At 44.7% G+C, this 22708-nt stretch overlaps 1 protein-coding gene across 5 annotated transcripts in view; it reads right to left on the bottom strand.

Annotated features, from left to right (window-relative positions):
- Positions 1 to 22708, bottom strand: part of SGMS1 (sphingomyelin synthase 1) — a 1534398-nt gene that overhangs the window by 191077 nt on the left and 1320613 nt on the right. For all 5 annotated transcript variants that reach the window (XM_069611296.1, XM_069611295.1, XM_069611298.1 and 2 more), the window contains one exon: positions 253 to 1119. In XM_069611296.1, coding sequence (XP_069467397.1) covers positions 253 to 878 — 626 coding nt within the window. In that variant the 5' untranslated portion in view covers positions 879 to 1119. The remainder of the gene's footprint in view (positions 1 to 252; positions 1120 to 22708) is intronic.

The following is a 22708-nucleotide window of genomic DNA, read 5'->3' as shown; positions in this document are numbered from 1 at the left end:
CCTACCTTTACACTGCTCTACCTCAAAACCGGATAGCATAAAACTTAAGTCATGATTACACAGTGCTTTTAACATGAAAAACATTTCTGTAAGCAACAAATCTGATCGAGAATACCACACTGACTCTCGGACACAAATGATCCACCTCCATCTGTAGTACAGAATACATACATAGGCACCAATGTGAACGTTTGCACATTTTCGTCTCCATCTGCGACACACAGAGAAAAATCCACTTAACAGCCAACTTACTTGTGTTTTAAAAACAGCCACTGCACCAACCACACTGCCACCAGGATCATCCCGTTGATTTCACATATAGAAAAGGCCCACTCCACTCTGCTAAAGTGATCAAAAAAGGTGTCCGGCAGCGGAGGCTGCACCTCCTTGGGAGGCACTCGTTCATGGACAACAGAGATCATCACGCTGGTGAAGATGAAACAACAAACAGCATAGAAAAAAGCAACAAATGTTTTCCCCCACTCTGCAGGAAACTGATTCAATCGCTCCGGCTCCGGCATGGGAATCTGGATCATCTCTTTCCTGTATCCATTTGGCATTCCATTCTTTTTGATTTTGCTGGTAAAGCTGTTCTCACAGGGGGGCACAGCAGTACTAATGCTCAAGTGCCCGTTGGCATGTCCATTCTTGTGCTCCTCGATGTGGTGCTCGATTTTCAATGTTTCTATCATTTCCAGGAGCTGCTGGCCATTGTCCGAAGTGAACCGCGACAAAGGAGGTCTGTTGAAGTCATCTTCCGTCAGTTTTAACAGGCTCTGCCCATTGAGATTCTGAAATGTCTCCAAGTATTCCTGCATGCCCGTCTCTGTAAGCCAAGTAGCCACCTCTTTCGGTGACCAATGTGTCACTTCCTTCATTTTACGGCCAAGCAAATGTTCTGTGTTCAACCCTTCCCGGACGGCATGTCAGGGCCTTTCCTTGCCGTATGGCAAGAAATCGCTCCTTTGCTTGTTCATCCTGTCCGGTGCATAGCAGTAACCGGTTTGCCAACTTCTAGGAGACGCAAAGAAAAAGCTAACACTTCAAGCAACAAGACGACTTGCTGTACTTGAGAAAGCTTCACTGCTCAAAGGGTTCCTTGTTTCCTATTTTTGTTCCCTGTTGAGAGAAAGATAAAGACTTGCGTTATAAAAAATATCCAGTCATCCAAATAAGTTACTTAAAAAAAAATAATTAACAGAAGATGTGTAGGAACGAGTAACTGTTAATGCACTTTTTTTGAAACGCGCTCCTGGAAAAATGTCAACATTCTGGAAAACAATGCCAGACCAGCCAGCCGGAATGCAAAACAGGATCTACAGCAAAGCCACCAGTGGATCAAGGCCAGCAAAGGGCCTGCAGCAGTGGTACAGGTTCTGAAACAGGATAATTACAGAAGTCACCTGCGGAATTCTGGTTTAGCCCTCACGCAGCTGCCAAATCGCATTCATTTCACGAGTGAAACAATTCTATTCGTGATATCGCCCACATGATCGTCTAAGGTCAAAGGTTGAGGACACAAGCAACCGAGAATGTGGAGGGAGGGGGGGTAGAGAACCTGCACTACACACAGAGACGGTTTAGAAGCGCATTGTGCAGCATTTAACTAAAACTGAATACATGACCCCCTTAAGTGGCACTACAAAATGAGTAAGGGCTCATCAAGGGGGCGTGGCCTAAAGGCGGGGGTCCCGCTGGCCCGTTAGGCTGCGCCCCCCTGACGAGCCTCGGCTCAATGGGCTACTGGCACCCCTGCCAGGCAGCCTTTTTGCAGAGATCAGCACCCTCTCCCCTAGGGGGAGAGGGTGCTGATCTCTGCATTTATTTTCTATAGGCTTGCCTGACAGGGGATAGCGCCTCGCCTATTCAGCCTTAATGGAAGCGCTGCCCCTCGCTAGCTTGGGAGGGACAACGTCACCATTGAGGCTGAAAGGGTGAGGCTGCTGGAAGCAGAGGCCTTTTTCCTAAAGACTGAACCTCCCGCGAAGCCGCAGGAGCTTCAGTATTTATAAAGCAAGGCCTCTGCTTACAGCAGTCTCATGTTTTTTTTATATAGGTTGGCGCTGGCCCACGGGCATCTTTTGCTTAAAGGGATGCCTCGTGGGTGCGGCGCCAACATTATGCCTGAAAGGCATTTTTTCTGAAGCCTGAAGCACTCGCACACGAGCGAGAGCTTCAGGCTGTAGAAAAAAGCCTTTTCGTGTAGTAGCCGGGGCTTCAAGGGGAGATTAGTGGGCCCCGGCAGGGCCCCGCCTCAAAACGAAATTTTGGAGCCAGCCGGGGACCAGCCCTGGCAGGCCCCATCCCACTTAAAGCCCCCCTGCCCAATCGACCCCCGCCTTTGAACTAAGAGCCTACGGCCATGGCAATAGTAAAGGTAAGCGTAGCTGATAGCTTATGCAATGCACGATCTGCCCAAGTGTCACATCATTTTAGCAAAGGCATACTTGGCCTAACACACACTAACGTTTTTATTTCCCCTCCTGTGCCATCATTCCTCTCTAGAACACTTCACACAACATCTCCCCTTTACTCACTGCTCAACACAACTATGTAATGCTTATCTTAACATGCTTTGCCCCTCAACACTCGCATGAGCTATTCTCACCCTCAGATGGGATCTCTAATAAGCGAGAAGTCCCAAAATAGCGAAGCCTTGCCCATGAACTAATTCGCCCCACTCCAAAAAACATACCAGAAGCTTATCACATTATCACTTAGCCCCTAGTTTACACCCTACGTGTTGAACAGCAAAAACTGCATAAAACATAGTACCCTCCATGGCCTGCAAACGCATATACACTCGCAACTGTACAATCCAATCCCCAACTAGAACGGAGCAGATGGAACGCAATAATAGACAAATACAATACAGCAGCACATTTAAAAGCGATTCATTCTGGGTTCATGTTTTCATGTGCCCACAAGGATTTACAATAATCACATCAATATAAGCAGGCCTTCCTAAAGGTGTTTTGGGGCATGGCTTTAATTCAGAACAATAAATATAAAGTAGGAACGTTTTCCTACAACATGGCTTCCCTCATCACTTCAAACTTTTTATTCTAATTTTAAAAAAAAGGGGATGCCTATTTCCCACTACTAAAGAACAAAACTATGAAACTAAGCAGGTGTAGTCCTTCCAATGGTGCATGCTCAAAAACAAATTGGCCAGGACATATGGTCTAATGGAACCATAATAAAGGTCAATGTTTAAAGACTAGTTGCTAAAAGGGCAGATGTATTTTGCAAATCACATTTGAGATACTCCTTGAATTTGGTCTGCAGGCCACATCACTGTCTAGTCGCTTAAAGAGGACATTCTGCTGACAGTTGTGAAAGAAAGAAAAAGTTTCTCACCATAGTGACTTCTGTACCCCTTGACTAAAGTCTCCTTCACTGCATACTTATGGGGAATACGTCCTATGGGAACGTGACAGAACACTTTTGCACAGCACATTTTAAGTTGCGTGGGAGGCACCAGAGTGGGTGTGGCCAGACCTGCTGCCTCCACCTACTGGCACACCCACCGGCCCTTACTTATGGGAGTTACAAAACGCTAATCCTCTGGGAGGCTAGCAATCTAAGAAAAAAGGTTCCGTTGAACCACCTGCCCAGCGCAGGCAACAGATCTGGCTAACGTGTCCATACAGTAGGGTTTGCAAAAAGCAGACAGTGAAGACAAAGTTGCTGCCTTACTAATGACTTCCCATGGAATATTAATTTGGCAAGCAATTGGTAGCTTTAGCTCTGACTGCATGGGCGTGCAAGGCCTTGGGTACTTACCTGTCCTGCAGCTTGTATATCTCGTTGACACAGGTGACAATCCCATCTTGCTATGGTGGCCTTTGAAGACTCAAGGTCAGGCTGCTGACCCCCAAAAGTCACAAACAAGCTCCCGCTGAACATCAATTGAATGTAAAACCCTTTCCCAGTGTCTGCTGGATGGAAATAAAATGTCGCTAAAATACATTCCTGATTAATGGTGAAAGGATGCAACAACTGTGGGCAAAAATGTAGGAGTTCTTATAACCACATTATCCCTGTGAAAGGCAGTACATGGCTCTAATGCAGACAGAGTTTGAATCTTGCTAATTCTTCTAGTGGAGGTTATGGCCACTAAAAATGCAGTCTTCCAGGACGCCCGTTTTATATCTGCTGCCACCATGGGCTAGAACGGCCTATTTGAAATGACCACCAATACCACACTGAGATCCCATTCAGGGTGAGACTTCGCCACTGGTGGATAAATATGGAGCAAGCCCTCAAAGTGTCTTTTTATAACGGGGTTTGATGTAGATATATGGAGTAGAAGAGAACCGACATAAGCTCCTTTAGCTGATAAATATGGGTAACAAGAATGGATATTTATGCCTGTCGAAGACAGATGAGAGCAGAATGAGAGGACATCATCCGATGAAGAGGTTTAAGCAAATTCTCTAGCATCCAGAAACAGAACTGAGTCCACTTAATCTTATATTAGAACCTCGTAGAGCTTTCAGGCTGCCTGCTTGATGCCAGATTGTGATCTGAAATGCCTAACCCAGCAAAATATAGCTGTTCAAGTACCAGGCTGCCAAGATCAGCGATGGTGGGGAGGGGGTGCAATACCCTCGGAATCAGAGGCAATGTGGTGGAACACATCATAAAAAAGCTATGCTGTCCCAAGTGATCTGTAGCACATCCCCCAATGATTCCGGGTCCTGTCCCAAGAGCTGCAAACCATGGTTCTGTGACGTTGCAAAAGATCTACCTGAGGGATACCCCATGCTAAGAAGATCTCCTGTACAGCAGATTCTTTTGGCTCCCATTTGTGGTTGTAGTGGGTGAGACCGTACTAGGTGTCTACCATGGTGTTGAATGCCCCAGCTAAATGAACGCCATGGAGAGAAAGCCGATACTGTACTGCCCACTTCGAAAGTTGGTAGTCATGCGGTTGGTTCTCAGAAGATCCCTTGACTTCTTAATCAAGGGCAGAGGGAATTGAGTGCCCTGAAGACTGCTAGTATCTCCAGCATGTCGATATGTTATTGGCTCTCTGTGGGAGACTATACAGCATGAGGCTGAAAGGGCCCCAGTGTAGCTCCCCAGCCAGTTAGTGATGCATCTAAAGATATGAAGTGAATGTGGGGAGCATAGTGAAAGAGGGACCCCCCCCACCCCAACTTTGGAGATTTTTGTCTTCCTTACACCAGAGTAGGTTTTGCCTCAACTGCGGATCCTTTTCTTCAACCCATGACTCTGCTACATGAAGCTGAATTTTTCTCATCTTCAGATGAGTCCGATGAAAGCAAGGAAGGATGCCGCCCCATAGGGCCCAAAAGGTGTTGGAACCACACCGTCAAGGTCGGTAGACATTTTAGCAATAATGGAGAACTTTTAAACAGGAAAGTTGGGTGGGCATATGGAGGAAAAGGGACTATGGACAAGGAGTACATACTACAGTGAGTAACTTTATTTTACTCTTACATCTCGTCCCCTTTCCTCCAGACTTGTGGGAGATTCACAAGCACTGATACATAGAACTGGGTGGATGGAAAAACTCCATTACTTGAAGAGGTTCTTAAGAACAGCTTGACCAAACTGAGCATCCACTATAGAACCGAGGTCAAGACAACAGTGTTTCCAAAAAGCGATGGAGAGGTCCAGGCCGCCGCCTTAGCAATAGTTTCCCCAAGGCACATACTTCTGGAAAGCTGCAGCCACAGCTTTGCCTCACAGAAGGTGAGCATGTATGCCCTTGGGGGCCTACAGTCCCTGTACGGTGTAAGCTTCCGAAATGCACAAGGAGACCCACAGGGAAATAGAGGCTTTAGAGGCCTGTGTCCCCTTGGGATTTCCTAACTTTACAAACAGATGTGAGGCGGTCCTAGAGTCTTTAGTTCTACCCAGATGGAATTTGAGTCCTCCTAACATCAAGGTTGTTGAGAACCCTCTCTCCATCGGATGCCGGATCTGGGTAGAACACAGGTAAGGAAATTGACTGGTTAATGTGAAAATTTGAGCCAATTTTCTGAAGGCATGAAGGGTGCGTGAAGAGCCACTTGGCAACAAACACATTCCCTTTTCCTCAGACAGTAAAAGTTCACTCACACGAGTGACAAACCCCGCATTTCATTTGTTTTTCCCCAAATTCCACTATATAGTCAAGATTGTATTCGTTTACACAGTATATAGCCCAGTGGACTATTCGCCAAATGCACTCTGCTTCAGTACAGCTGTCTCACAGAACTAAAATAGCCCAAAATGTATTCCGCCTCTCAGAGCGCAAATAAAACTATCCCAAAATGCATTGCGTCACACTAAATAGGCCTCTAGAGTTTCCCATAAACCAATAGCCAATCGCAATACAAGTGGCCTCAAAAGGATATGTGATCAGAGGCATTCCGATACACTTAAGGAACCATATATTCCCCAACCCTCCGCCTTGCCCCCCACTCACGCTTGCATGCCACATAAAATAAATTGTCACATTCATTATAGATGGACCCACAGGACTAAATAAAACTGTTCATGGCCCTCCACAAAAAGGCTCATGTTCCAGAATGCACAATGTTTTCGGACGTCTAGTCTTCTGGGAATCATAATTGACCTGCAGGTGACTGGGGCGCTAGCATAGACACACCCGCCTGCCCCCAATAGAGAAAACTTTATTCAACTCATTAAGCTAACTTAATATTCCCACAAATTCTTCCAAATGTAGACTGATCGAGTGCAGGCAAGCTGCGCTGCAAAGGCAGCAAGTTGAAGAAACTTCAGTGCAAGAAAAGACCCCACCATTCTGCCCAACTCCATGCAAAGGTGACCCTCCCCAACATAAAATACCCAGAATCTCTTCATTGCTTCCTGATTTTTCCTCGGGTGTAGAACACATTTCCCTAACGTTTCCTCTCAAACTGGCTGAAAATGTCAAGTTGCGTTTTCAGGCATTACAGTGGACCAGCACAGTACATTGCGGGGAAATGTAGGTTTTCGCTGTATGAAATCCAGCATTAATATCTTTAAAAGGTTCAAAAGTGCAGGGATCCGGTAGATCTGCAATGTGCATTGTGGTGGCTGTAGTGCATATAACTTTTCCGGGTCTTACAAGTACATATTGTGGTTTCTTCTCTTGCAGTAGACCATGACAGCGTACTATGGAAGATGTAGCCTTTTACATTCAGCATGCCAACTAAGGTTTCTTGAGTAAAGCTACCTTAACTTTCCAGTCCTTTCCACCCTGTGCTCATCAGACACAGATTTAACAGATGCCTACTTCCCACAGAATTCAGTCTTCCTCGCTCAGACATAGCATCACGACTACATGTCGCATGGTGCACCTTGCTGTTTGGCCGGATGGTGGACTACAAACAAAACTGGGACCCCTGCAGCCCCAGTAGTCCTACTGTAAGCCCATTAAAACAGCCCTCACACTGACTTTAGCTGGACATAAAGGGAATACTGTGATATTTAAATAAAGAAGCAAAGGAAGTGGGGTCAGAAATTGGGCAGAGTTGCCAGGAATAACATGCCGAGATGCCAGTGGCATCCCACCCCCGAACACATCAAACAGAATGAATGAGAATGTACGTTCAACAGATGGTGAAAGCATCAGGAATGTAAGTGTTTCACAAACAGAATGGCGACGCAAGATAAAGGAAATAATGATCATTAGAACCCTGGTGAGGGTCCATCAGAATGTAACAAACATTCCGATGGGCCCTCGCCGGGGCTTTACCTGGCCGGGAATCCCTCGGCTGGGATTGCATTCTTTTGTTTCCTGGGGGGGGCGTGGCAGCCCCTCAGCCAATGAGGAAGCTCGAAACGGGGCCATCCCCGCTCCGAGCCTCCACTCGGCTGGATGCTGCCATCCTCCCCCACCAGGGATTCCGGTAAGTCCCCCCCCCATGCAAACAATCCCCTCCCCACTCTCCTCCTTATTTCTCCTTTTTTTGGGAGCAAACGCGCTGGGAACACAGGGCGTTTGCTCCTGATGGCTGCCATGGAAAGGGAAAACAGACTTCATTGACATTTTTTTTTTCCTGTTCCGAAACGCTGAAAAAATGCTATTAGTACCCTGGTCTTGCGGGCCGGGGTACTACTAGCAATAAGCCCCTCACCGTGGGGACATTACCAAGTCAGGCAATGCTCCGTGGCCTTCGTTAAGGCCCTCGCTTTGCTTGGGTCTATAACTATGATCCCCGGAGCATTACTTGACTTAGCACCCCCGTAGCTCGGGGCTTATTGCTTAAATACTAAACATTTAAAGAGTAGAGGATGTTTTGTTACAAACTCCACTCACCCGCTCTTGGCGGGTGTCATCCACCTAAATCATCGACACTCCCACCAGCTCCATTGTTTCACCCTAAATCGTTTCCCCGACCTTGCAAGACTATTTTCATGTCTCGTGCATTCCTAAGAGATGCAGTCTCACTAAATGAGCCAGCACAGCTGGAGGAGCCGCTCTAGGCAGCAAGCACACGTTCAGCAAATACAGCATTTGCTTCCGAGATTGCTAGTGTGCGGGATCCTCCTAGCTGCATTGCTTCCCACTGCCAAACCGAACGCTGAAGGACCCTGCCCCAGCCCTGCTTCCAGACAAGATCACCTGCTGGCTTGAGAGTACAACACAAGTTTAAATGAGAACTAATGTTTTTATGCCAAATGTGATGCAAGAATGTATTCTTGGTGTAGATTGCATCGTTTGAAGTCTTTTGCTAAATGTTTTAAGCATTAAAAAACAAAGACTGGACCTACCCAAAAAACCATAGAGGCTCCCTTGGAAAAGCTCTCCTTCTGTGATCGTGTCTGTGCTCATCGTACCCTGGCCCTGCTGAAGTGATTCTCTGACCTCGCTCTGAAATGGAGGCAGGAGGCGTTCAGTGAACTACCCAACAGGTGGTGTGTATTTTTCTCTCCTGTAATATTGCATACCACACTCCCTCTGGCCTCCTTTTTCAAATGTAACATTCTTTATTAGGGCATTTGCTATATATATATATATATGCGCATTATGCATTTCAGGTCAGCTATGTGGCTTGGCAGTGCGCAGTTAAGCCTTTCTCTTTCTAAGGTGTCTGGCAGGACCTTTTGCTGCAAATGTCTCTATATGGCGTGCTCTGGGACCTCCTCATAGTTTTGCTCATGCTAACCTTGGGATACCCTTTCCCCCATGCGTAAAAGGTAGTGTTAGAAACGGATGTTCTAATACATTTTAATTAAGGGCTTTCGCCTTTAAGCTTTTGTCACAATGCACTATGCAACACCTGCCACAGTGCTCCACTTCCCAGAAGGGAGGTTGCGCTGTGTTCTCTTCAGTCTTCATTCACAGCCACTTCTAGGTTCTCTTCGACCAAGCAGAGTCTGATTATGCCATAGATCCCAAGTGCTGCTTGTGCATGCTTACAATTTGCATCCCCATTGATATAGTGGTGAAAATGCCCTTTGCCTGCGACTTCAGCACCCTCTTAGACGGTTAGTTGATCTACTATCTTGACATGCGTCAGCCTTTATTTGGATACACTGCGAGAAACAAACTATATGCCATGGGTATCTTACTACCTAATTTATTTTATTGTGTTAAATACTTGCATTATTTTGCATTCCCAGTTTGCAGTTTTCCATTCACAATGTAAAAATAAGGCAATAATTATATTGTTTTGGCTTAGTGTGCTTCTAGAAGGATTTACATATTGCCAGTTGCTTTACTATGTGGTGTGTACGTAACTACTGTAAAATAGTATTATTCCTGCCCTTGAAAGCAAAAACGTATAGGTGTACCATGGAAACGTCAGAAAGAATGTGGTTCAGTCGCAAGATTGGAGAGTGGGTTCAAATTCCGGCTTCACTGTTTAACTAAAGTGCGTTATCCTGAGAACTTGAGATACTTCTGGCTTCTGATTCTAGAGGTTGCAGTGTAACTGTGCGGAATGAACATGTTTGTATTTTTTAAACTGCATTTACTCGGTACAATAGCTGCATTCAAAAGGGCCTAGTGATGGAGCACCCTAGTTCGTTAATATTCATTAGGATGTTTGTGTACACTTTCGGGATGTCACTTCTGGTGTCCAACCCAGGATCTCACCCTCCAAGCATCTGCAAAAGGTTGAGAGCTATGAAACTGACGAGTGCTTCATAGGGCAATAGAAGCAGAAGGGAAGAGGGAACTGGAAGTGGGGAGACAAAGCAAATTACAAGGAAGTCTGCTTTAATGAGAGTAAACGCTGGTACGCTGGGAGCTAATCAGGACCGCAAACAGGAACTTCGTGATTTGGAGAAGTAGAGTGCAGAGTAAAGAAAGGCAGCAGGCCGGGGCCTGCACGAGAAGTAAAACGTCAGGCCAGAGACCGACAATATCAATAATATCTGGCTGGGACAGGCCCTGGTAGGTACTGCTGCCCTTTGTGATAAGATATCCAGCCGATCCATGGTGCGCTCAGCTGCAGAGGTCAGCGGGAGAAAGCACCGGTGTCTGGACCCTGGCTCCACCCTGGCTCCTGCCCAGTGCGCACAGGTGCATCATTCTCTTCCCTTAGTTTTCCAAATGCTCTTCCAACGTTTGAGACCTTAACGGCATTCGGAACACACTTGGGTCAACAATGTGCTTCGATAAATTGAGAAAACAGATTAGATCTGCTCAGCAACAAGCTCAAACGACCAGTTTCCTCAACCAACTTTAAAAGCCAAATGAAAGTGGCCGACCCGCATGTTCATTATTTCCACGAAGATTTTGTACTAAACACCCTTTCATGTATGCACGCACTCTTTGTATATACATAAGTAGAACAGTCCACTCTGCAGGCAGAAAGGCGACAGTCTCGCAAAAGCTCCACTGGAGAAAATAGCGCACATTAATGTGAACATCGATTCAGGAACGCGCAAGTGATCAGAGACGAGGCACGTTTACAAATTCAAACAAATATGCCAAAGTGCTCTTGATCTCATTTACATAGATCTTACATTTAGTGTATGATTTAGTGTATGGGTTTTTTAAGGCGCTATATAGCCAGCCAGAATATTCAAAGCGCAAATTGGGATTACTTTGAAGATCGAATATTGCTCGGAAAGTCTGTGAGAATAAACAGTTGAAGATGGCAGTATGTCTTTAATGTTGGCCTCAAATATCTACCATTGCCTGGGCTCAGAATAAGCGTTAATTAAGCTGCGCACACAAGCGACCGTACATAATCAGGTGTAATGGCATTGCCCCCCTGAGCTTGAATTCTATGGGTTTGTGAATGAATTGCTTGGGTCACTGTAAGGGAGAGTCAGCAGTACAAACAGAAGCGAACGGCAGAGCAACCCCTGCTGCTTGAAGTACAGCGCACCCCATACCGGGTCCAGGAATATCATTTGCACCGTGCATTTACAGTGTCACAGGCACCCACTGCATTTGCAATCGTTTGTTTCATTCATGTAGTGTGCGCGGCGGTGACGGAGGGATTCGAAGCACACTATGCTGGCTCGCGTGTAGAAGTATTTGTTAGAAATCGTATGGACACATTTCAGACCCGTAACAATGAACCACTGATCGAAATTCTATTCAGAATTGCAGGAACACGTTAGCATAGAATGAAAGAGTGCAAGTGTATACACCTGCGTAGACTGGTTTCTCACCATCAATGAAATGGACACTCCCTGAAGCTCTCATAATAAAGCAATTAAAATAGTTGGCACAGTTTGTTGCAACACTTTCACACACTTATCCGTGCCCATTGACCTGCTTGGTTTCCACCCACTCCTAATCTTTCCAGCGTGCAATTTTAAAATGACAACACTATTTACCAATATTAACCAAAAACACATTTGAGAATGTAAAATGGCATCCTTGGAACACTGTACAGCAAGGCATAAAATAAGCAGTGTTGCATAGCAATTTTCGATGCAATTTTGGAGGTTTGCTAATTAAATTGATAATTCGTAGCACAGCCAGCTATTCAAATTAACAATGAAAGCACAGCTCACCCCGAATTCCTCTTGCTCTCAGGGATCGCTGCGCCCTCTTTTCTCTGATCACTGCAAGTTCAAAGAGGCTAATGGCAAGAGAGTCATCATCTCCTCCACTTTTAAAAGTGCCAAATGCCTTTGTGGGATTGCTAGGCACAAAATGTTTTCTTTTTCAAATAATTGCATACCAGTGTCCATTCATGCCTTTACATTTAACACATACTCATTTTACCAATGAGTTACTTCAACCGTACACAAAAAATGCTGTATTGTTGCTCATTTTTTATCTTGTGTACAAATAACTTCTGGTGACGTTACAAATAACAGTACAACATTGCTAATCAAATAGGGTTGCAAACTGTACTAATCCATTTTTGGAAACTAATGTATGCCTTGGTACAGGTGAAAGTATTGTTTTACAAATATTGAAGACTATTCACATTAGAAAAAAGCAAGGATGGTAAAGAAATACAGCAAATTTTCGAATTTCAAGTCTTAGAAATAGTTTCAATCTTTTGCTATTCGCACATTTTCATAGTACATAGTCATTTTATAAATACAAAAGGAAGCCATGGCTATTTCGTGAATGATGGCTTCTACATGGGGTGTTGAACTGGTATTGTTCGGTGTTCGGTGAAGGCCATAGTTAACAAACACAAACATTTAGGGGGGTGGGGACAACCAGTACTTGTGCTTTTTTTCTGTAAAATATCTGCACATTTTCACAGAAATTCTGCATCAATTGCCATCTACTCGAACCTGGCATAGATAGGATCTGTGTTCACCAGCAACTGGCTCAATCTAAAGCAATGCACATTTTTGAGCATTGCCTGACACAAGCTTTTAAATAATGCAGTAGTCCTTGCAAAATTAGGCAGATACAATAAAAAAAGACATTAAAAAAAAAAAGTCTATCCAAAAACTACAAGCTTTAATGAACACTTGGGCAACATCCGCGTTGGGAGTGTGGTGGGTATTACAAAAGGTGGGGTGGGTGACTGATAACAATGGGCTAATGCCGTTCCAGACCATACAGAGAAGATACTGAATGGGGCTGGGCTAAAGATACACCCATCTTCTGTTAGCACACACAATGGTGGTACAGTTCGAGGGTGGTCTTGACCTGCTGCAGCAAAGTGCCCTGGAAATTAACTTTTTTCCAGAAAAATTGCAGGATAAAAAGGGATCTGCACGCTGTACCAGGCTTTAAGTAACTTTACAGCAACCCCACTGACACAGCTAAATGAGAAACAGGAACAAGATCTTGGGACCCTGGAAAACGAGGACTGGGTGGAGGCAATGGTGGTTGCAAGGGGGGGTAAGGTCTCCTCACGAATGAGGTTGATACAGTAGAACTTGTGTGATGAATCCTGCAGAGTCACCAAACCCCAACCCAAAGTCTCCTCCCATGTGACCAGCCGCTACCTGATCCTAACCCTGGGGGTGAGAACATGAGTGAGAAATTGCATGGGAAGAGATGGCTGTCAAGGGGAAGAGATGCAGTATTCATCATTTTCTGGAGGATGCGATACCCATAATACCCATACATTCAATGGCATGCTGTCAAAGGTATGGTTCCCTCTCACAGAACCGCCCAAATAACAGAACATTAACCAGCATAAAAGTTGTGCATTGGGGTTTCAAAAAGTAAATATCACAACTTCTAATGGGCATGATTCCGACTTATGTAGAGGTTTAACAAACAGGGGTAAACTATCCACTAACCAAACGTACATCTGGACATTCTCAGTTAAATCAGCTTAAGGTAACTAATGACAAAAGACAAAAAAAATGAGGACTCCAGTCCCAGAATGCTTGTAGTACTGGGATGAGGAAGAGGGAAGAGTTGATGAAGTATTATGAGCGGTCCAATTGCTGTGATAAAAAGATCCTTTTCAGGTACTGTAACATAAATGGGCTGCAGGAGGAGAATCTGATTGTTTAGTAATGGCAGTAGCAGGACGCTGTGCGGGAGACACCGTAGCTGCAGAGGAAGCGTGGCCTTGCAGAGAATGTGCAGCGGGAAGCAGCTCTGAAGGAAGCTATGCCACGTGGGAGATGAGCTCCAGACACACAGTGGACTGCTCCGGTACGGAAGTCAAACCTGAAATCACCCGGAGCCACCAAAGCTCCTGTGAAGGACTGCGCACATTGTGGCAGTCAAGCAGGACTGGCAGAAGCACAGAAGGTCCGGAAGAGACCTGCAGCAACATTAGCGAGTTAGCCTGAAGCAGGTGACCCCCCTGGGCGCTCTGAAAGAGATCCTTAGGTGAAATTGACAATTGTAAATAACGAACCAATGAACTGATGCAAACTGGGCACAACTCTCCTAACCAGGGATTCCAATTAAGGGATAATTGTAACCCGCATTGAGAAAGCCGGAGAAGAGTGACATCAAGGCAAACTTCATTCAACTCTCCTAACAAAGGATTGAAAACAGGGGACAATTGCAACCGCATTGTCAGCAGCCATGAGGTGGCATTAACAAAAAATAGGCTGCAGGAGCAAAGCCCTCCTAATATCAGAGACCAAGGTGGGTAGGGGGAGAACTGTAACCATTATTGCCTATAGCCAAGAGGCAGTAAAACAAAAACACAGACAGCAGGGTAGCAGATTCCCTTTTTTTGAATATCAATTTGGGAAGAGCTATAACCCACTTTGTTAAGTCAAGAGACTATCAAAAGAAGCACTTGTTCGAACCTCCTCACTTAGAATCTGGTGTGGAGAATTCTGGAACAAGCATCACCACAGAGTACAATTGTAGTAGTAGGAGCTTCATCCAGCAGGCGAGTGAACCAGGAGAGGGACCAACAGGAGTTTGTCCTGGCAGGCGAGTATACCAGGAAAGAAGATGATTTAAAGTAATGTGGTTGTGGTTAAAATGTGTGTTGTAAAAGAAGTGTTACCTCAAACACCTCGTCATGTCAAATCCGTCACCTTGTCTTGTTGAACCGTTACATTTCAGAAAGTATTTCCTTTGAAGAGTGCGTTTTAGTTTTAAAGAAGGATAATGCGCTAGTAATTGCTTGACCTTTGAGAAACAACATTTAACCTATGTTATGAACTTGTGTTTTGAGGAAATTACTTGTTTTGCCAAGTAAAAGACTGTGGAAAATTAATAGTTCTGAGTTGTGAACAAGCCTTTGGAAGAAAGATATTCAAGTTAAAGGATTTATTGCATGGAAAAGAATGTTGGTGCTACTTTGAATGGAACTTTATTGAATTGGAACTCAGCTCAAGATATTCCTGACTTGATCCAGGGGAAGGGAGTGCAACCCTGGTCACAAGGAGTATTTTCTAAAGCTTTTGAGTTTGAATGAATATGTTAGTTTGTGGAACTTAAGACAGCCAAACAGACCTTGTTGTGCATATTAGTCTGAGGTCAGATACTTCTTGGATACTAGGTCATTTTTCTCTAGTCACTTTATAAAAGGTAAGGACAACCTTATTAGGCTAGGAAAAGAAAGGTGTTTGTCTCAGCCTTGTAATTTAATAAAAAGGCTTCTTGTGAGAAAACGTTACCTTTGTGTCCATCTCGCATCTCTGATTCCTCATATATGGTGTCAGAATTGGGATAAGATTATGAGACAAATCCCACATATGTGGGATCAGAGGAAAACTGGCATGGACGCACTCCCTCCCTGAATAGGTCATATTCACAATCACCAGATTACCACTCTGCCACATCTACAACTAGGGAAGACATGACCTCTGATCCTTTTTCCATCAGGAAAATGGGAACACTGAAGGATGGCCTTTCCATGTTAATGTCGGTGTGAATTTTCAGAAACTACAAGTTTCATAACAGGGGTAATGGCTTTGCACGATCGGTCATCTTTTTTGTCCTCAAGATTATGGGATCCCAGGAAAGGACAAAACATGAATCGCTCTACAGCTAAAGATGGAATATGCGGTTTACCCATCAACCTACATTATGCCTTTGGAAGAGACCGGGTTCAAAATATGTCTGCTTTTTTCTTGTGGAAAGGAATTAAAATGTATGTTCCTAAACACTTCGCCAGACTCGTATAAAATCCATACAGGTGGTTAGAGTAGGAAGATTGATATATGATGTTGCTTGGGAGACCTGGAACAATGATAGACCTAGGAATGATTCAAATTGTGAATTCCTTAACGAAAAGAAGGGTGGATCTACAAATATGTTGACCAGTTTCAAAGAGAATCGGGTAGAGCATAGTCATTTTGACCATCAAGAAAATAAATCTAAACTGTGCTGACATAAAATGTTCTTGTACTCAGATAAATCTGATAACTACTCTAATAATATTTTAAGAAACACCTTTTCCCCTGGGGAGGTTACAGAGACAAGTTGTGAAGTACCCAATAACCATCCTTTAAGACAGGAGGGTAGATCTCTTGATATATTAAACTCACTAGAGGGTACTTCCCAAAAATCCCTACAGTCAAACCAAAGAAACGTTGAAACCACATTTTGAATATTTAGCTTTCTCTTGGAGGGATCAGATGAATTATAGGACTCGTCCTCCGAAAGAGAGGGGATGTATTATTTGTGGACGTTTTAGGCCTTTGATCTGTCAGTGTCCATTACATTATCCACAACTCCCTAAAGAGATGGGAAAAACAAATGCTGGGTTCTGCAGTGAGAGCACTATAGGTTTTCCATTCTAGAAAAGCAAAGTCTTTTGAAAAGCCTGATATTCTGCTTGGTACAGGGAAGAAAAATCAATATTGAATACCAGTGATAATACAGGAGAAGATGATTTGGGCCCAATTAGACACAGGAAGCAGGGGATGGCCATAATGGCAGATCTTCCTCCAGAATGGAAACCCATGGGACAGAGAACTGTAGGTTGTGTTCATGGTCAAAAAACAGAACACCCATTAACTCAGCTTTGTGTTAACATATTGGGAAAGGAAGTATCATTAGTGGCAGTAATAGCCGATCTTCCAACTCAAATGATTTTGGGTGTGAGGTTGTCCATTTTGATCAATGGATATTTCGAGAAGTCCAGCTAAAATGTAGAACTAATTATACCCTAGAAGAGAAGAATGAAGTCTCTTCTTCATATTCACCAGGCAATTCTTGTGCTACAGAAGACATTTTTGTGAAGAACCAGTCCAAAAATCTTTGTGTGTGGGGGGAGGTTGATGGATCAGGTTTAGAGAAACTAGCATGGGAAATATTTGAAAATTTGGGGGAAGTGGGAGGAAGTCATGGGGTGACGTGGACAGCACAGCCCTCTAGGTTGGGGATATAAGCCTGTGGAAGGGAGGGGGCAGTTGGGTCGGTTACAAGAAGAAAGGATACAATGGGTCCACAATGTGAATGCTGGTGCTGTATTATTTAGTATTGTTCTAATTTTGTCTGGGTATTTACTCATGGAAATGTTAATAAACGGATATTAAAAATGGTGAACACGTCTTCATTCATAGTCAGTTATGGACAACAGGAAAAGTGGAATAAATGTACATGTGTTTCAAATCACATCTTGGCAATACTTAGTTACTCCAGGAACCTTCCCCATGAACTTCAAGAATAGACAAGTCCTCCAGCTTCTCAAAAAGCCAGCGCTGGACCCAGAGGACCTAAGCAACTACCGACCCATCTTGCCTTCCTATGCAAGACCTTTGAGAAAGCAGTAGTCTCACAACTCATTCAGCACAATCAGTCCCACAACCTCCTTGAATCCTACCAATCGGGCTTCATATCCAGATGCAGCACAGAAACAGCCACTACCCAGGTGATCAACAATGCCCTTAACATCCTCAACAATGGCCTCCTTGCTTCCTGGTTTCCTCAACCTCCCAGCAGTATTTAACAATGAAGACCACCACTCACTGACATTCTACAAGAGCGCATGGGGTTCAGCAGGACCACCCTCAGCTCATTCAAATCTTCCCTTGCTAACCGCAACCAATTTACCCAAATGGATTCCACTAGAACACCAACTTCACCAATCACCTCTGGTGTCCCACAAGTGTTCATACCAACTCCGATTAAACATTTACATTGCACCACTCAGAGCCCTCCTGGCTGCACACAAGATTTACCAATGCACAGGTGACACACAGCTCTACTGCAAGATATCCTCCATCGAAGGTATCCACATGCTCAAAGGCCTGCCTCACACCAATCCTATGCTGGATGTCCAGTGCTTACCTGAAGCCAAACTCCTCCAAGACCATATTCCTACTCAACACCCCGACATCCAGACCTTGCTCTTCACTACAAAGCAGTGGGCTTCACATCCCAGCAGACCACCTTACCAAAGTCCCTTTGGTTGTACAGAGACAGACACCCCTCCTTCAAGGAAGGAAGCGAGCAAGCAAGCAAGCAAGCAAGGAAGGAAGGAAGGAAGGAAGGAAGGAAGTAACAACCGGCTTGGTACCAACTTTTCCTCCTGAGATAACGGAAGCCCTTCACGCCAGGAAACAACTTCAGATCTGCTGTCCTAGGAACTTGCCCTCTCCCACTTGGATGGTGGCAATGCCCTTCTAGAAGGCCTTTCAGTGAACCCACTGGCAACACTGATGTGTTCTAGATGCCGCAGGATCCGCCATTTCAACCGGCCCTCATCAAACAGCACTGGCTCCTGCAGAAAGCACGTACCACCTTCAAATCCTGCATCATTGGCAAGCAATTAAAGAAACAAAGCCCAGAGAGCACTGCTCTCATTTGTTGGTGGACATACAGTGAAAAACAAAAATAGATAGAGAAATTGTATGCAAGAAAACATTTTTTTTTTATAAAAAAGGACCCGGTCACACTACTGTATATTCTTATGCGTTATCTTTTGTGAGGTTAGTGGGCGTAAACAGTAACATTGTGTATTAAATCCCTAATTTCTAGTAGAAAGACACTGCCTTTTATAACAGTAAGAAATATGATTTCGGTGGGAGACCCCACTTTAACTGCATGTTTTATGCACGTTTTTGGTCCCTTTGCATATGAGTGTTATCATCTACAAGGCTGTCAAGTGCCTAAGCTTCCTCACCGAGAAGCTCAGCATCCCATGATCCACCAGGCGTAAAGATGTGCAGAATTAATCTCCGTCAGTGCAGAAAGCAGGCCCGTCTATGCCCCCCCCCCGCCGATTCAGGAACCTCCTTTCCAGTCAATAAAAAACGTGCCCCATCGCTTCTATATTTCATGAAGGAGCTCAATAACCTCCTCCTCAAGGAATGGCTCCTCCCCAGAGCATGGGTGCACACACCCTCCACTCCCACCTAACCGGAGACTGGGCGATATGCTCCCCTCCGTTTCCTCCACTAGTTGCTTGTAGATAACTTGCTGCCAAATTGCTTGTCCTCCTCCTCGTGAGTTAGCTGCCTGCTCCCTTTATGTGCCTTTCTCCTTGTGCTCTGCCCCCTCACCCCCGACATGTCAGTCGCTTGCTGCTTCCCAAAACCAGGTCAGCGCACAGTAAATACCATAATAATAATACTGTTCAGACAAAGTTCAAAACACTGGCCATGAGTTTTGCCATTTCCCTTTCCATAGCGCCCAACAGATGCAGTATTTAAAGAATATTACTGGTTGATGCTACCGCACCAATTATGGCCGTGCTCATCTCAGAGCAACATTGCGCCATCATTGCCCAAGCCATTGTTGCTCGAGCCTGGATTAGTGCAACTCACTTTTTGAAGGGGTACTTCAAATCTTCTAACAACTATAAGCGCTGCTTAATACCGCGGTCAGGATTGTTCCCAAGACTCGGAAATACATGCACACCTCTCCTAATTGCAGGGGAGCCGACTTATGAATTTCCTGGGGGGGGGGGGGCTCAAATACAGGAAGTGACATCACTGGCCATGACCGAAAATTTGCATATTGTCGCCAACTTGGTGCAACGGCGCGCAGGGGTGGGGTCGCGCGCAGTGCAGAACAGTGGAAACATTGGCTAGCATGTACTACATATACTAAAGTCAAGAAAGAAGGAGATTTAAGCCTTCAAGTTGCATTCCAGTAAGCTATCACTGCCCCTACTCCACCCCTCTATAATCATCCAGGTTGTAGTAGCCCTCCCTCAAAAGGCAGAGCAACATGGGAGAATGAAATGATTGCTAAACAGAAGGTACAGCTGCAAGGTGGAGTACCACCACCACAAAAAAAGTTCCCAATTCAAGGGAAACGAGAAGTAAAGACGTTTACCGATTAAAACCAAGCAAATGCTGCTGTAGAGGAGAACAGGTGAACTGTTTTTATTGCAGCACCTTCCCCAGGCTAAATGTATTTTTACGGACAACAGTTTGTTGAATAAATTCATCTGCAATGGCCTCAACATCCAGATGTGCAGCTTCATCTTTGTGTCCATGCAGCAAAGCAACAGCATTTAATCGAGCTTGGCCCATTGTAGCCCTCAGGTAGGTTTTGATGCGCCGAAGGCATGAAAATGAACGCTCCGAAGAACAAGAGGATACAGGGATGGTTACTGCAATTTGAAGCAGTCGTGCCAGTTCTGGGAACAAATTGCGCATAGGACGACCCCTTTCACCTTGGAACAAGTCAAAGACATCCTGAAAACACATAACCAGAGTTTTATCCCTCTGTATAAGTTCAAGGAACATATTTCTATGCAAATCTAGATTGCATTCATGGAAGTCAGTCTTATAAAAATTCATGACATAATCACTGGAGGCATTCCCTGTAACAAATTGTTCAATGTTAACCATATGGTCACATGCAGTTGTATTGAAACGTTCTGATAAAGCTACCAATGTAAGGTCCATGAGTTCATAATAACCTTGTCTATAGAGGTCTTTGGGAGACTCAAAAACATGAGGAACTGACCCTTCATCCAGGCGCCGTGGGATTTTCCTGGCCCTTCTTTGCACAAAATGTTCCTCTAGTTCCACATCTAAATCATTGGCCGCTGATGTGGTTTTTGAGAAGAAGTCTTCAAATCCCTCACGCAGTTGTGCAACTATGGTCTTAAGGTTTTCAATCATAACCGCTGCTTCATGGAACCTTAAATTGACCTTCTGTAGAGCAGTCTTCACAGTTTCAACACGGGAAAATACCAAGTACAGAAGATTAAGACCTAGATAGGTTTCGAGTTTATGGAGCTGCAAGTGCAACCCATGGGCTTTTGCTCCCGCTTCATTGTGGTCACCGGCTGCAAGTCCCAGAAATTCAATTACAGAACTGTAGTTAGCTAGTACAGTCTTCAAAGATTTTGCTCGAACGGTCCATCGGGTAGGGCAGAATGGAAGCAGTTTGACACTCCCTTCTTCTTGACAACCTTCAAAACAAGCAAGCCGTTTTGGGGAATTTCGAATGAACCCAATCAATTCCCTTACAAAAACCAACAGATCCCTGAACTTGGCAGTGCCTATAGCTGCATCCTGAACTACTAAATTCAGATTGTGTGCAAAGCAGTGCACATAAATGGCTCGTGGTGCCACCTCCTGCACCAATGTCTGCAAACCATGTCGATGTCCAGCCATATTGGAAGCACCATCATAACACTGCCCCCGACAGTTTTCCATATCATAGCCAAACCTCAGGAGAACATCTTTTAAAATGGCAAACAGAGTTTGTGATGTAGTGCTAGACGTTTGATAAAAGCCCAAAAAAATCTCCTCTACCTGAAGATCCTCTTTTGCAATACGAAAGACTACAGAGACCTGCTCTTTTATTGACACATCAGCAGTCTCATCCAAAATAATCGAAAAGAATTTTGCATCATGAATCTCTTTCATTAGGCCACGGAGCAAATTATGTGACATAATTGCCAGCATTTCATTTACTATGTCATGCGACATCCATTTGTATTCTGTTCTTTGAAGCCAAGTTTGAAGTTCTGGGACATCTCTGCCACGAAGCGACAGAATTGCATTTAAATTAGAATCCTCATTAGTATGGCCCCGAATTGCAAGACCTTGCCGAGCTAAAGCCAACAATGTGGTCAAGATATTCAACAGCGCACTTCTGTTATCCCTCATCTGCTTGAGGTGGCCCAACGACAGAGCTGCTACAACATTTGTACCCCTTTCCACAGATACTAGCACCACTGCAGCCGCCCGATGAAGATTTGAAGTCTGATGGCCGTTACATCTCTCTATGGCCTTCTTAAAATTATTAAAGCCATGTTTAACAAAAGCATTCCAGGCATCCTTATCACGGCTACTTTTTGGCAATGGCACGCCCTTTTCATCAGCAGACGGACATACCTTACAGAACATTTTTTGAACAGACTCATCATATTTAAGCCAATTATACGTTTCTAACCATTTCCTTTGAAAAGTGCGGCCCTGCTGGGACTTAAAACCATTCGAATCACTCATGTTTGGGCAGCATTCTTGTGTCACATTGCTGCTGCCAACATCAATGACTGTAGGCGCATGTGGTATACTTTCCACGTATTGTGCCTGGCAGATTGATGCAACTGTGGAGCTCGAAATTGCTACAACTGCATGAGCTCTGCATGCATGTCTCTTGGAGCATTTGAAAGCAGAACGCTCCTCTCTTGGTTCAGTCTATCCCTCCCCTGTTGCTTTCATCCTCCCTCTTGTGCACCCGCTCTTACCCTTAACCTCAGAGCTATGAGACTGCTCTACCACTGTGCGAGTGCTGTACAACCAACATAACCAGCCTAACATGATATAAACACACTTGATTGGCCACTCCATTCCCGTGCCTCCTGTTACCAACATCATTCACCTTTATACACAGTCTGTCCTGGACTGCCACTCATGGCACAGGCGTCTAGTCGTTTTGACCAGTGTTACTGAATGAATGTTCTCAAGTTGCATCACATTTGACACAAGGCAAGGTGGGTGAACCGGGAACAAGGGTGGA

Source organism: Ambystoma mexicanum, chromosome 8 (genome assembly GCF_040938575.1).
Source record: "Ambystoma mexicanum isolate Mex_15411 chromosome 8, UKY_AmexF1_1, whole genome shotgun sequence".
Classification (NCBI taxonomy): Eukaryota; Metazoa; Chordata; class Amphibia; order Caudata; family Ambystomatidae; genus Ambystoma; species Ambystoma mexicanum.
Note: the sequence above shows the minus strand (reverse complement) of the source record. Positions and strands in the feature narration are given on the sequence as shown.